Consider the following 13228-nt stretch of genomic DNA (forward strand, 5'->3'; position numbering starts at 1 on the left):
AACTACACTGGTTCTCCAGCAGAGGGAGTAGCTTGAAATAAATAAATAAAAAACAATTGTGATTTAGCAAAGTAGATCGTCATCAATGCGTTTGTGAGGCATTCACAGACTGCTTGGGAAAGCGTCATAACACACCGAGCGCCAGTGTAAATACCAAACAAATTACATTCGGAGGGTTGACTTAATTTCCTCTGTTTAATATTGTAATAACGGAAAAGTTGGGCTGTTTGGAAATACAATTAGGAATTTGGTGAACAGGATGAGGTGCCGGGGGAAAAAAAATGTGTCATTTATGTTTAAAGAACAAAACAGCTTTTTGCCACTACTTTAGTTATCTTTGTACGATTATATTTTATGATATATGTGACGAAAACAAAAACAGAAAAAACTGGAGAAGGGAAAATACACTTTTTCACAGCATTTATGCACAATTCTTGTTTTACTTTGTTGTTTTTATTCCACATTGTAAGAAATTAATGTTTCCAATGTAGAACTGAAAGGCAAAACTCAATGCCATTCATGCGTCTGATGAGCGTCACATCAAAACTTTAAATACCATAAATCTCAGTTTAATCTCTATATCAGGCGATCCGTTTATTCAGATCCAGTGTTACATTGAAGGCATTTGCACACTACACATTTTAATTTGTGTCCAAAATGTTAGGGAATATATTCAAAGTAAAACATATTCGTGTATGCTGTTATTATTCCTAAAACATGCATTCCGGTCAGCGTCTTTTTAAATATAGCCGTCTAGTTATTGCTCTGTTTTGTCAAGAGCCCGTTGTAGTATTCCTCATTACTGTGGAAACATCTTGGGACTTGACTTGGTGCAGTTTTTGCTATTTCTCTAGGAGAATACTCCCATTTCCGACGGAACGGGAAGCAGACGCTCTGTTAACCCCCACAGCGCTATTAGCATTAGTCTGGCTGCTTTGTGCATGGATAACGAGTGTCGTATTGCAGAAAACTGGCCCGAAAAGAAGGTAACGCCTTGTTCCCGTATGCAACTCCGCGTCTGGGTCACTGTTACACCGCAGAAAGTTGCCAAACAGCCTCAGAGAGAGAGCCAGGTTTGAGTTAGCTAGTGTTAGCTAGCGGAGCAACGCTTCGTGCACGCGACGCAGAAACCAATCCCGACTTGGTTTTTACCCCACGCAGGCAGTGCAGTGTAAGGCAGGCACTTTGTGTTTATTTCCACCCTTCACGCTCCACGAACCGCAGCTGTAAAACTATTCACTCACTCCTTATTGTTTATAAACAAAGTTTTGCCAGTAGACGCTGGGGTTAACGGGTTGGTGCGGTTGGCCTGCGACGTTTTAGGAAACCGAGCTAGCTAACTGGCCTGCAGAACCGTAAATGCCTCACGTTCACTGTTGGTCATGCTGCTATTAATTTCTAATGTTAACTGGTATCTGGATTCAGGGGTGAAGCCTTACTGAAAGGCTTGGGGAAACACGTTTGTGCCATTTTGTCTGATCGGTATAAATGGGGTTAAATATGAGGCACAGACACAAGTCATTGTTAGTCAGGAAGTCTCCATCAGATGTTCAATGGAGGAGAAGAGCGGGCTGATGTTAGCAGCAGCCTCTACATCCTGACTTGCAGTTTCCCCCGTGTTTTTCTATTTATTGGTCATGTGCAGTGCTTTGAACACGTTACTGTGTTTTTGTTAGAGCACGTCTCCACGTGTAAATGAGCTATTTAGGGATGCGTTATCAATAATCTCCAACTAACCAATAGTTATTCTGTAAAAAGTCGTGTTTTTATGTGTTTAATTTAGAAACATTTATAATGAGATGAGAAATCTCATTATATGTCTGCAAATACCGATTTTATTCAAGTCCTATAGAAAGAGCAAAAATAGTTGTTTTAATGAACTTTTTGAGTAACAGGGACTTGCTCATAGTAAAATAAAATCAAACAATTTCTGTAAAATGACCCACATCCACTCTCTCAAAGCATTACTAAAATCTACTAATAAAGTCAAATGAAATATTTTAAAATGTGCAAACTAATACAAAATGCACATTTTTGCATTCTGGCAAAACAGATGCTGGGATTGACTGATAAGTTTGTAGGTGTTTGGAAAACTGAACACCATTCTGTAGGGACAACCCACTCAGTGACACACTTGTTTTTTCCATATGATTGACCCAAAGGAAGACAGATCCAAAGCAGCATTCACGTAACCAAACCATTCTTCAGCAGACTGGTTTGATGCATTTGCTTCATGAACTGCTGCACATGTCGCAGCTTCAGTTCACTAGTTTTCCCTCAGTAGCGACTCGTGCACCAGAAAGAGTTGTTATTTTCAAAGTTACGTCTGATGCATCATGTATCCACTTACTGGAAAAAGAAGTACGTTTTGTTTTCCAGTTTGCTGATTGCTGATCAGTCTAAATCAAAATTGTCGTCAGACAATTTCTCAACGGACCTGATGCTTTCAGTGTTTTTAATGTTGCAGCTAGTGGATATTGCATACAGCAGACAAGTTACATTGAACGTAATAAGGTTATGTTGCTCATTATTAAGTAAAAACTGTAACCTCTACAGCTGTATAGAATAGTATATTTTATGTTTTCTCCCACTGATATGCAATGAAGATTCCTTTGTCTGCTTCAGATTTATACCACCATTAACGATGATGCCCATGCTTGTTTATCATCTTCATACAAGCACAATGCAAACAACTACTTGTAAGCTGCTGACACAAACCACCACTGTGGCACGTTTTTCATGCTTTTCTGCTGTAAATGCTACATATTGATGTCAGACATTATAATTATATTGTTCTTGCATTTCACATCACTGCTTGTTTGTCATTTTCTGTCCTGCAGACTTTTTGCCATGGGGACTAAAATGTCGTTCGGCAAAGGAAGCGGTGATCAAAATACAGAATCTGATTTAACTTCTGCAAGCTCCCCCTGCAGTTTTGTTCACGCTCCATCAGACTGCAAGCAGGTAGCCACTGAAGAAAAAAAAAAAGTGCATGGAAAGCAAGAGGTATAAGAAAGTGCTGATGTTGAAAACTCGCCAGTTTTAGCAGTGCATGTATACAGTTTTAATTTTAAAGTACATCATATTATATGTACATATGGGAACCTGCAAAAGTATTCATGCCCTTTGAACATTTAAACATTTTATCCTCAAACACTAACATTTTATCGGGTTTTTATGTGTAATACCAGCTAACAGTAGTGTGTAATTGTGAAATTGAAGCAAATGGATGCCTGGTTTTTATTTTTTTTAGAAATAGAAACCCAAAAGGTGTAGCATGCATGGCATTCATATTCACCCCAAGTCAGTATTTTACAGAATCACCTTTCCCTGGAATTGCATTCTAAAGTATTTTTGAAATTACCAAGAGCAGTTTTCAATATTTCACACAGATTTTCAATTAGATTTATATCTGAACTTTGACTGGGCCATTTCAACACATAAATATGTTTTTATGTAAACCATTCAGTTGTAGATCTGGCTTGATATTTAAGTCAATGCAGTGGTGGAATGTGAATATCTGCTCCAGTCTCAACAGTTTTGTTGCTTCTAACAAGTTTACTTTCTTTGTCGCCCTATCCACATTTCTGTCAGCTTTAAAAAACTTACCTGCATCTGCTGGGGAAAAAAAGGATCCCCACAGCATGGTGCTGCCACCATGTAGTGTTGCTTATTATATTAAGGCCCCATCCATTCTGGAATGTTTTTGTCTTTTTCAAAAAACTGCCTCGTACTCATGGAGCCATTTGCAGAAATGGTTTAATTCAAAAAGCCTGTTTTTATTCCACAGACCTGTAAGTCTGTGGTGTGTGGAACATTTGCATAAAGCCACAACACGAGGTTGGCTGTAAACACAGTGGACAAAAATAAATAAGAATGTGTAAAAGCTTTATTGAGGTCCTGCAGCAGTTTCCCTTTAGATATGGAGCACAAATGCTAAAAAATATTTTCATTTTAGGAAAAAAAAAATGTTCCAGTGTGGACAGAGCCTAAATATGAATAAAATACATTGTGGTTTCTGGTTGTAATGTGTGGCAGATTGTGAAAATGTTTGGGTGCGATCAAGTCTTTTGCATGGCTTTGCATTATTAGCTAACCTATTTATCTGCATGCTGTAGTTGCATGAGAAAGGTAAAAGTGGATCATAAATTTGTTTAATTTTTTGGAGAGTTTTCCAACCGACCACTTGTACATTAAAGCCTCTTTTACCTCATTATTCAACAGACACCTGGGGATGAGAGGTGCGGAGAGGACATGAGTGCAACAGATCTAAATCGGTCTGCTCCAAGAGCGTCAGAACACATGGAGTCTGACGTCCATACGAGCTCTACAATTGCAGACCTAAAATGTCAGCCAAGTGAGGACGCGTTGTCACAAATGGGGATGGACAGTGGACCTCAGCTGACCTCTGTGAACTCTCCAACATATAAGAAAAGGGCCAAACGAAGACGTGGTAGGCATGTTAAAGGCAAACAGACTTTGACTGAAGAGAAAAAGAATTCAGAGACTGCTAGTTGTGATGCAGATCAGCATAAGGACGTCAGCACCACGATAGCTTTGTCAGCAGCTTCAGTCAACCACATCACTGGTGATTCAGACCGTCATGTAATCAGTGGATCATCTCAAGATGAGAAATCAGGTTCTGACGCTGTCCTGAGTGACAAAGTAGATGGTGAGGTCACATTGCAGGTAAGAAGAAGACGAGGACGACCAAAAAAATCTGAATCTACAACTTCACAGCAAACTGCTCCAAAGATGCCCACACCTCGTCGATCTAATAACCTCGGATGGACCCTGAGAAGTAGAGGAGAGCAACACCCTTCAATGGAGAACGGAAACTCTGATGGCAATACTGACATAAGGATAACAGAGGGGACTTCTACAGACGACAGTAACCCAATATACAATCATGGCATTAGGAGGAGAAGAAGGACTAAGCCTCTGGTTAATGAGAATGTTCCAGCCAAAGTGGCAAAGTTGGATGATTCCATAGAGGGATCACCAGTGTTGAGCATTGATGCAGGGGAAGCAGAGACGGATAAACAGGTGGAAAACAGTGCTGATAAACAGGAGACTGATAGGAACAGTAATGCTGATGAGCCTTTGGTACAAGAGTTGCAATCCTTTCCAGAGCCCGAAAAGAGTCCTGGAAAGGATCTGAACAGATTAGATTTAGTAGATCCCTCTCAAACGGAAAGCTCTGATATAAAGAAGTCCTTGAAGACAAATGGCAGCGAGGAGTCTCAGTTACAAATTCCTAATTCATCTGATCATCCAGTAAATGCAGATGTGCAGAGGGCAGAAACGGCTGGCATGGCTTTAGAATCATCCTCTGATAAAACACTACAACCTATAACTGTGAAATCTGAGAATATTGAGATAGAGGTTAATGCTTTACCTCCTGTGTCAGATAACCATGCCTCTCAAAACAGTGCAGACACCTCAGTTACATTACCAAACAGGGCTCATACAGTCTACAGGTGTAAGAAAGGTGGCAAAAGAAAGAGAAGAGTTTTTAAGGTTTCCACAAGCAACAACCATGTAGAAAAACAGGAGGCTACCCCTGAAGTTGAACAGAAACCTGACTGTGGCAATGTGAAGACAGAAGCCAACTCAGATGTCAACGATAATATCATTTATGTTAAAAAAGGGGGCAAAAACATGCTAAAATGCGGCTACTGTGGCCGTCTATTTAAATTTCTGTCTCAGTTGATCGTCCATCAGCGCATTCATACAGGAGAGAGGCCCTTCAAATGTCCAGAATGTGGGAAAGGTTTTACCAAAAACTCCAACTTGAATCTCCATCTCAAGATGCACCTAAAGAACAACATGTATCAAAAATGCCAGCTGTGCAAAATAAGAGTCTCCATCTCGCAGTTCGCCGCACATATGGAGACACACACTCAGGGGGTGAACGAGTCAGCCCTTATGTATCCCAACAGGAGAATAGAAAATCTAAGCCAACCCAGAAGCAACAAGAGTGCCCAGGAAATTCAGAAGGAATCTGCAGAGAAAAAAAGCAGTAAAACATGTCAGTACTGCGGCAAGACGTTCCCATTCCAGTCCGCCCTCAAGAGACACGTCCGCATCCACACGGGAGAGAAGCCCTACAAGTGTGACATATGTGGAAGAGCTTTCGGGCAGTCTTATTTCCTCCGCGTGCATGAGCTGACGCACTGGACTGTGAAGCGCTACAACTGCACCCGCTGCGAGAAGTCCTTCTCCCACTACAGCAATGCCAAAAACCACCCGTGCAAACCGGTAAGTGGCAGCAACGACTCCCAAGCCAACAGACGCATAAAGCCGCTGCTGACGTACACGTGCTACATCTGCAAGAACGTTTTCGAACACCTGCAGAACTTCAACAATCATATGAAGGAGCACACGGGCACCAAGCTGTTCCGCTGCTTGTATTGTGACAAGCTGTTCAGCGTGATGTCTGATTTCGAAGCCCACCGGACTCGATGCACAGCGGAAAGGAACGTGTTCAGCTCAATAAAAGAGGAGGAGATGATGTCGATGATTCGTTACAGAGTGCCTTCGCATAGCACTTCGAAATGCAACAGTCCACCTCTTGTCACGCCTTCGGATTTTAAACCCCAGAAAAAACAGCAAAGCATTGTTCGTAAAAGACGCCCCGCTCACTTAAGCAAGCCACTTCAGATCCCAATCAGCCCCCCTCTGCCTGTCTCGTATGTTGTCTCAAAGCTAAACAAGTTGGATAACAGATCCGATCCCAGGAAATACTTGTGTCCGAGCTGTGGGCGTCAATTCCGGCACATGGGCAGACTGCGGGCCCACATGCTCACCCATTCTCCCAACCAGACATTCCCCTGTACCCAGTGCGGAAAGACGCTGGGTAGCTGGAAGAAACTATGGATTCACCAGAGGGTCCATCGGCAGCCAAGCGGCCGTTTCACGTGTCCCCGGTGCGGGCAGGGTTTCCGATTCGCCAGTTCTTACAGAGAGCACATGAATCAGCACCCCGACTACCACTGGATCAAAGAGAGGCCAAAGAAAGTTTCACTGCCTTATCAGTGCGAGCAGTGCACATGTAGCTTTGGGACTCTTGATCTGCTGTTCACCCATCAGCTCTGCCATTCGTCAGTGCTAGACCTACGCAAGGAGCCCAATTTAGTGTTGCTCACTGATGCTCACAGTTCTCAGTCTAGAGCCAAAATTGCCCCACCTAGCGAATTTGCACCATCTGCTGGCAGAACTAGCTCTGTTTTATACTCCTCACAAAAACACCCAGATCTAAATCCTCCAATGCAACCTTTAGACGTAAATTATTCTACTCATTGTCCCAACAGGAAACATTTAATTGGCACCAACAAAGTTAAAGAAAATGGCCCTGGAAAACCTTCTACACTCCTAAAACATGTGAACTCAACCCGGACTCACAATACCAGCAAATCAAACAAAGACTCCTCAGACAGTTTAGAGTGTGCTGTGTGTGGAGTTATATTTCCTTCAGTCTCAGACCTATTTCACCATTATATGGACCACGCAAGAGGCCTGGTTTAAAATAATACATTTTAAACACTTGTCAGTGTCCTACACAGGTTAGACCAGTTCCACTGAAAGGTTATGGTTAAGAGTTTACATTGAAGGAATCATAGGATAATCTATAGACACCAGCTTAAATTTAGAAAGATGACTATGTATGGTTCTTCCCTTTTAACATGAGATCCTTAAAAAAAAGATGAAAACGGTATAAAGCTGCTTATGCTATCAGCCATGGGCCGGTTAATGCCATCAAGGTATACTGAGGTTTTAAAAAAAGTTACATCTTCATAACGTATAAAATTTTATATCACAAAAAAGAAATGGGGCACAATGTTGCTCTTGAATGGCCTATTAAGCGTTTAAAATTGTCTCTTTTTCTCGTACTGATAAGTACCTATTTGGTTGTTTGGGAATATTCTCTTATTCTATTTTGTTTGTTTTCTTAATACATAGATATTTTTACACAAGGTTGTCATATAGATTTTCGTATTCATGGAGACAAGCCCATGCCTAATTGTTAAAGTTTATTCTGTATATGCGCCTTACCTTAGTTTGTCAACGTAGTTTCTGTCAGTTTGAACAAACTACCTGAAAACCTTTAGATCTAAAACTTTAAAATTGCTCAAGTATGTCTAAAACTGTAGCTGTGTGTCAAAAAAGCATGTTGGATTATTAGTGTTCTGGGTAGATGAGTTACTCACCAGACTCCGATATTTAACAGTGGGATTGGATTTGTTTCTGAAGAATGTGTTTGGCTACGCATAAATTACTCTACATAGAAAAAGCATAATAGCCCCCCAAGAATCTTCTTCTTGATCATCAGGAATTTAATAATGGCTTGAGAAAGTTTTGTTTTATGTGCCTGTTCTAAAATAACATGAGCTGGTTCTGTAAGCATACTACTTTGAATTGATGGCTGAATATTTTTCCTGACAGTCAATTGCAGAGGGTGTAATTGATCGTGAAATGTCACTGTGAACTGAACATCCACCTGGTGTTTTCTGGACTTGGTTTATTTCTATGGGAACAATCAGAAATGAAAAGTGATTTGGTCGCAGACACTCATCAGTATTTTCTAAGATTTTAAGACTGATTACCGGCTTTGTACATGTTCGTTATGATGGATTTCAATTTGATAATATCCTGATCAGTACACTGGTCGACAAACATGCCCCTCCTGTAGTATCTGAACTCTTGCAGAACATTAATGTTTTGCTCCTTGTCTTGTTGCCTTGAGTATTTTGGAACCATGAAATACAGTTTTTTTTAAGAAACACATTTTGTTCTGTTGTGTATAAATTTATGCTATAGTTTGTCTTAAAAATAAAGTTTCTTTTTCCACATAAAACTGTCTTTTTTTATGCTTATAAAACTTTGTGAGGATGTGGTTGATTCATCCTTTTATTTTCTTGAAGATGAGAGGAATCTTGACAGTCCAACACTAATAAAGTTATTGGAACATGTAAAATGTTTGAAAAAACAAAGATGCTTGAACATTGCAGGATTTAATATTTGGCTCTTCATCAGACAAACGGATACAAATCATAAGTCAGTGTGCAGATCTCTTTGTCCATTCAACACAAATTACTGATTGAGTTTGCTTTTATTAGAACTTGCATACAGCTGGTAAAATAAGTATTAAATGCAATGAGGCGTTGATATAAATTCATACCAGTCGTCAGTAACAACCTAAGAAATCTATGAATTTAAGGGTAGTAGGAATTTTAAGTATTGAAACTGCTAACATTTTTCAAGTGTTTTCTGGAGAAGCCTTTTTAATAACTACTAACATCAAGACATTTTCTGTATGGGGAAGCTAGTCATGTTTTTCTTTGGTGTGACTTTGACACATTCGTTCTCATAAACTCTTAGAAACTCCACAGGGTATTTTCTACGCTCGCTAAATTTATCTCCACTGATTTTTTTATTATATACCAGTAAGGTGATTGAGTGAGTTTAGCAGATTTACATTCTTTCTTTCAAACCAGTTACAACTTTCTTTGGGTTTCTTTGATTGGGTCTTGCTTGGAAATGTTTTCATATTCAGATTGTTATTAAGAACCTGATACATATCTCCTTTCATCCTTCCCTTAATTAATGTAGTTCCAAGCTTACATTTTATTTTGTGTTGTGAAACATTGTTCTTTGTATTACAGCTGTAACAATTTAAAATGTATGAATTTAAATCAATTTTAAATCTGTGTACATAACTAAATTTGACTTTTTGTATACAATATATGCACATTTGCTTTAATGCAGTGTCTTTTAAATTTGCTTATTCTGTACACTATATCACTTTTAAATTCTGTCAGGCTAGTCAGGGTGGAATTGTCAGCACAATTAACCATAGAAGAATGAACAAAGTAAAAACCAACAGAAAAATTCGGTATGTAATTTTAATTATCTATTGGTCACATTGGCATGGGTTGCTGATGTTTGCATCCCCTGTATCTATTTAACAGATGGCTTCATGCTGCACGTTTCCAAATGTGTCTGCTTAGTTGGAGGACATGGCATAGATATAATCTATTTGCGAGACAATGAGAAAAAAATGTTTCTATATGTACAGCGACTGTAAATTCTTGATATCAACTCTACATGCTAATGGTCCTTTAATCTGCTATTTTAAAGTAAAAAGAGTATTTGCTCCTGAATATTTCTCTGAGTTGTTTGAAATTGTGTTTGTGTAATGTTTAGCCACACTGTGTACTGCGGTGATGTAAAACTAGTAATTTCAAGAGGAATTTGTGATGTGTTTTACATTCTTGTGAGCTTGTTTTTCTTTTTAATCCAGGTGAGCAAGAAGGTATACGTACAGCCTTACCCCGGAGCCTTCAGCCTCTAAAAACTGTCTGCAATGGAATCCCCTTTCAGAGTCCATGTCCATTCCAGGTGTTCCCAGTTCATCCTCACAACTCATTAGGATTTACCTGGTCCGTCTGGCAGTCCCATCCAACCGCAGATCAAATTCCCCGACCTTCTGTTCGCCAAAGTCTTCAAGACATAACAAACCAGTTCTGTGGATACAATACACAAATTTGATCGTATACCTTTGGGCTGGCATCACATTATGAGACACTTGGTGTTTAAATTAGCATGCTGTGATGTAAAACAGTGCTTTTTTGCTCGCCATAAAAAAGCACTGTGCTTCAGATCAGGGAGGAGATTCCTCAGTACCGTACCCCGCCAGCTAACAAAATGGTTGAACGCACTCCATAGTCACTGACGTTTCTCATCAGCACGTCAGAACACCCAGATGGCATCTTTTCCAGGACACCATCCAGAAACACCAAAATGTCTGACTAATCTAAGCTGACATTCAATGCAAAAATACAGACAACAGGCAGAGCTTTCCTTCTTGTAGCTTACAGCACATTGAGGCTCAGTGGCTGTGCCTTTAATAAATGGCATGATAATCTTTGTCATCTACTAGTGGAAAGAATCAGTGGTCAGTTTTCATCAATTATAGATGACTATTTTATGTTTTTAGATAGTTTATTCTATATTTTATTAATTTAGAGAAGTTCTTATAGCTGGTAAGCTTTCTCAGTGGTGGATGTTGTGAAGCAAGCAAAGGTAGAGATGTGAATTGAAGCCATTTATTGTTTGTCATATTGTAGGTTTCTTCAGATCCAGCGTGGACAATATTTGTTTAACTCAGTTTGAGAACATGATGTTGCAAGTCCAGATGTTGTAGTTGCACACTTTGCCATGAACATCGGACCTTTTTCTCATGGCACAGCTGTAACACCAGGCCACTCTGCCCTATAGCTTGTGTGTCCTGGGGCCACGGGAGACAATGATACACAGAGGAGAGAAGATGAGGTAGGGGTCCTTACCTCCCTCTAGGAATTTGGCGCAGATTATGTTGGAGTTGTAGTGTGTTACTCAGATTCAATTTAAAGTGAAGAGTGCATTTTATTATCTTTGGCCAAATGTGATGGTAATGTTGGCATGAGTGTGCAATCTGTTTTTGTTAATCATAGCTTTCTATTTTCTAGTTTATTTTGTGCTGATTTAGAAAAGGAAATTGTTTATCCAGGGAAATAAAACAAACAAGAACATTATTTTCACCATTTATTTGTCATAATGTCAGATTCTTCAGTTTCATGACAGATCTCAATGACTTTATTTTCCATCTAGTTGGAGGACATGGTGTCGCGGATCCAGGTGTTGTAGTTGCAGACCTTGGTGTAGACGCCAGGCCTGTCCCTCTGGGCGCAGCCATAACCCCAGGACACAATGCCCTGAAGCTCACCATTGCACGCCACGGGGCCACCAGAGTCACCCTGAAACACAGAGAAGGTATGAGTTAAAGACTTCTGAAGATGTACCTGTTTTACCAAATGCTGTTTTTTGTTCATGTTCTACCTGGCAGGAGTCCTTGCCACCTTCCAGGAATCCGGCGCAGAACATGTTGTTGGTGATCTCTCCAGGGTAGGAGTTCCTGCAGCTGGCGTCGCTCAGGATGGGGGCATCCAGGCACATCAGATTATCAGGGTAGTTGGCTAAAGCATCATAAATAAATATGACTATCCATACGAAACTACAATGCATTGTATATAAATGATGAGGCACTGACTTCCAGAGGTGAGGGTGTTTCCCCATCCAGAGATGAGACAGGTGGTGCCGGCGCTGGCGCAGGTAGAGGGCAGGGACACGGTGTTCACGTAGCTGTTCAGGCCAGCAGGGGAGTTCAGCTTGATCAGCATGATGTCATTGTCCAGAGTGAAGCTGTTGTAGCTGGGGTGACGGATGACAGTTGAGGAGTCGATGAACTGCTCTGTTCCCTCGCTGACAGCGATGTTGTGCTCGCCAAGACGCACATTGATTCGGCTGCAGAGAGAAGGAAGGTTGCACATGTATCCTGAAACTTTGTGAAATGTAAGAGATTCTTTTGAGCTAAATCCACAGATGATTGACTTACGACTGGTAGCAGTGAGCGGCGGACACCACCCAGGAGCTGGAGATCAGGGAGCCTCCACAGAAGTGGTAGCCAACGTTCAGAGACACCATGTAGGGCACAGAGTTCTTCCTGCACTCGTAGCCACCAATGATCTTGTCGTCCTCAAGGGGAGCAGCATCTGTAAACCAAAGTGTAAGACTTTTAAAACCTTGCTTAATATAATACAAGAATAAATGAATCCTTGGGAGGAACTTACAAGCTGCAGCAACAAGAGCCAAGAGAATGAAGTACTTCATGGTTGCACTTAATGAATCCACACACCTCTGGAGCAGATTCAGTGGGTTTATATAGAGGGGAACTCTCTAACTTCACCGCTCTTTATCAGTCCCCGCTCTCAAGGTTTTTCCATCTAACTTGCTCAGTGATTAAATATTATCTCACCTGGGAAAAAGCCTCCTGGTCGAAGATAAAAAATAAACACAGAATCCCACATATCACCAGTTTTTAAACTGACTTGTCTAACATTCTTTAATATGTCTGTGCTCTTAAAATCAAATATGTTAAGACTTACGGTGGCTCCTAGATGTGTATACATTCCAGTCATAATTTCCAGATTTGATCACGTAAAAAATGAGTTCCACATTAATCACTTCAAACGTTTTTACATCATGAAGTGACATTCTGCACCACTCACATGAAAAATCAAACAAGTCTACTAAAGAGAAATCTGCAACAACTTGCTTTTTCATAAACATGTATACCCTTCAAAAATGAATTTTTTAATTTTATTTCTGCTTTCAGTCTTCTTTGACT

General features: G+C 40.3%; 2 protein-coding genes across 5 annotated transcripts; one reads left to right on the plus strand and one right to left on the minus strand.

The window, feature by feature from the left end:
- The first annotated feature begins 856 nt into the window (after positions 1–856).
- On the plus strand, positions 857–8857 carry LOC116717521 (zinc finger protein 616). Of its 4 annotated transcripts, none has more exons than XM_032558967.1 (4): positions 857–986; positions 2626–2699; positions 2841–3006; positions 4225–8857. In XM_032558967.1, the coding sequence occupies exons 1-4, from the start codon at positions 942–944 to the stop codon at positions 7525–7527; spliced, it is 3588 nt and encodes a 1195-aa protein (XP_032414858.1). In that variant the 5' UTR covers positions 857–941; the 3' UTR covers positions 7528–8857. The 4 variants fall into 4 exon arrangements, with proteins under 4 accessions (XP_032414858.1, XP_032414859.1, XP_032414861.1 ...); XM_032558968.1 differs by having other exon boundaries at positions 2841–2964; XM_032558970.1 differs by lacking the exon at positions 2626–2699 and having other exon boundaries at positions 861–986.
- Positions 8858–11573: 2716 nt separating this feature from the next.
- Positions 11574–12805, minus strand: LOC116717584 (trypsin-3-like). Its single transcript, XM_032559073.1, has 5 exons — positions 12672–12805; positions 12437–12593; positions 12092–12345; positions 11881–12017; positions 11574–11798 (listed from the first exon to the last, which is right to left on the minus strand). The coding sequence occupies exons 1-5, from the start codon at positions 12709–12711 to the stop codon at positions 11649–11651; spliced, it is 738 nt and encodes a 245-aa protein (XP_032414964.1). The 5' UTR covers positions 12712–12805; the 3' UTR covers positions 11574–11648.
- Positions 12806–13228: the final 423 nt, after the last annotated feature.

This window comes from Xiphophorus hellerii, chromosome 3 (genome assembly GCF_003331165.1).
Source record: "Xiphophorus hellerii strain 12219 chromosome 3, Xiphophorus_hellerii-4.1, whole genome shotgun sequence".
Lineage (NCBI taxonomy): Eukaryota > Metazoa > Chordata > Actinopteri > Cyprinodontiformes > Poeciliidae > Xiphophorus > Xiphophorus hellerii.

Coding starts and splice junctions, on each gene's coding strand:
- LOC116717584 (XM_032559073.1), bottom strand. CDS start 12,711: ATGAAGTACTTCATTCTCTTGGCTCTTGTTGCTGCAGCTT. Junction 12,594..12,671: donor GGCTCTTGTTGCTGCAGCTT/GTAAGTTCCTCC, acceptor TTTGGTTTACAG/ATGCTGCTCCCCTTGAGGAC. Junction 12,346..12,436: donor GCCGCTCACTGCTACCAGTC/GTAAGTCAATCA, acceptor TTCTCTCTGCAG/CCGAATCAATGTGCGTCTTG.
- LOC116717521 (XM_032558967.1), top strand. CDS start 942: ATGGATAACGAGTGTCGTATTGCAGAAAACTGGCCCGAAAAGAAG. Junction 987..2,625: donor AAAACTGGCCCGAAAAGAAG/GTAACGCCTTGT, acceptor TGTCTGCTTCAG/ATTTATACCACCATTAACGA. Junction 2,700..2,840: donor CACAATGCAAACAACTACTT/GTAAGCTGCTGA, acceptor TCTGTCCTGCAG/ACTTTTTGCCATGGGGACTA.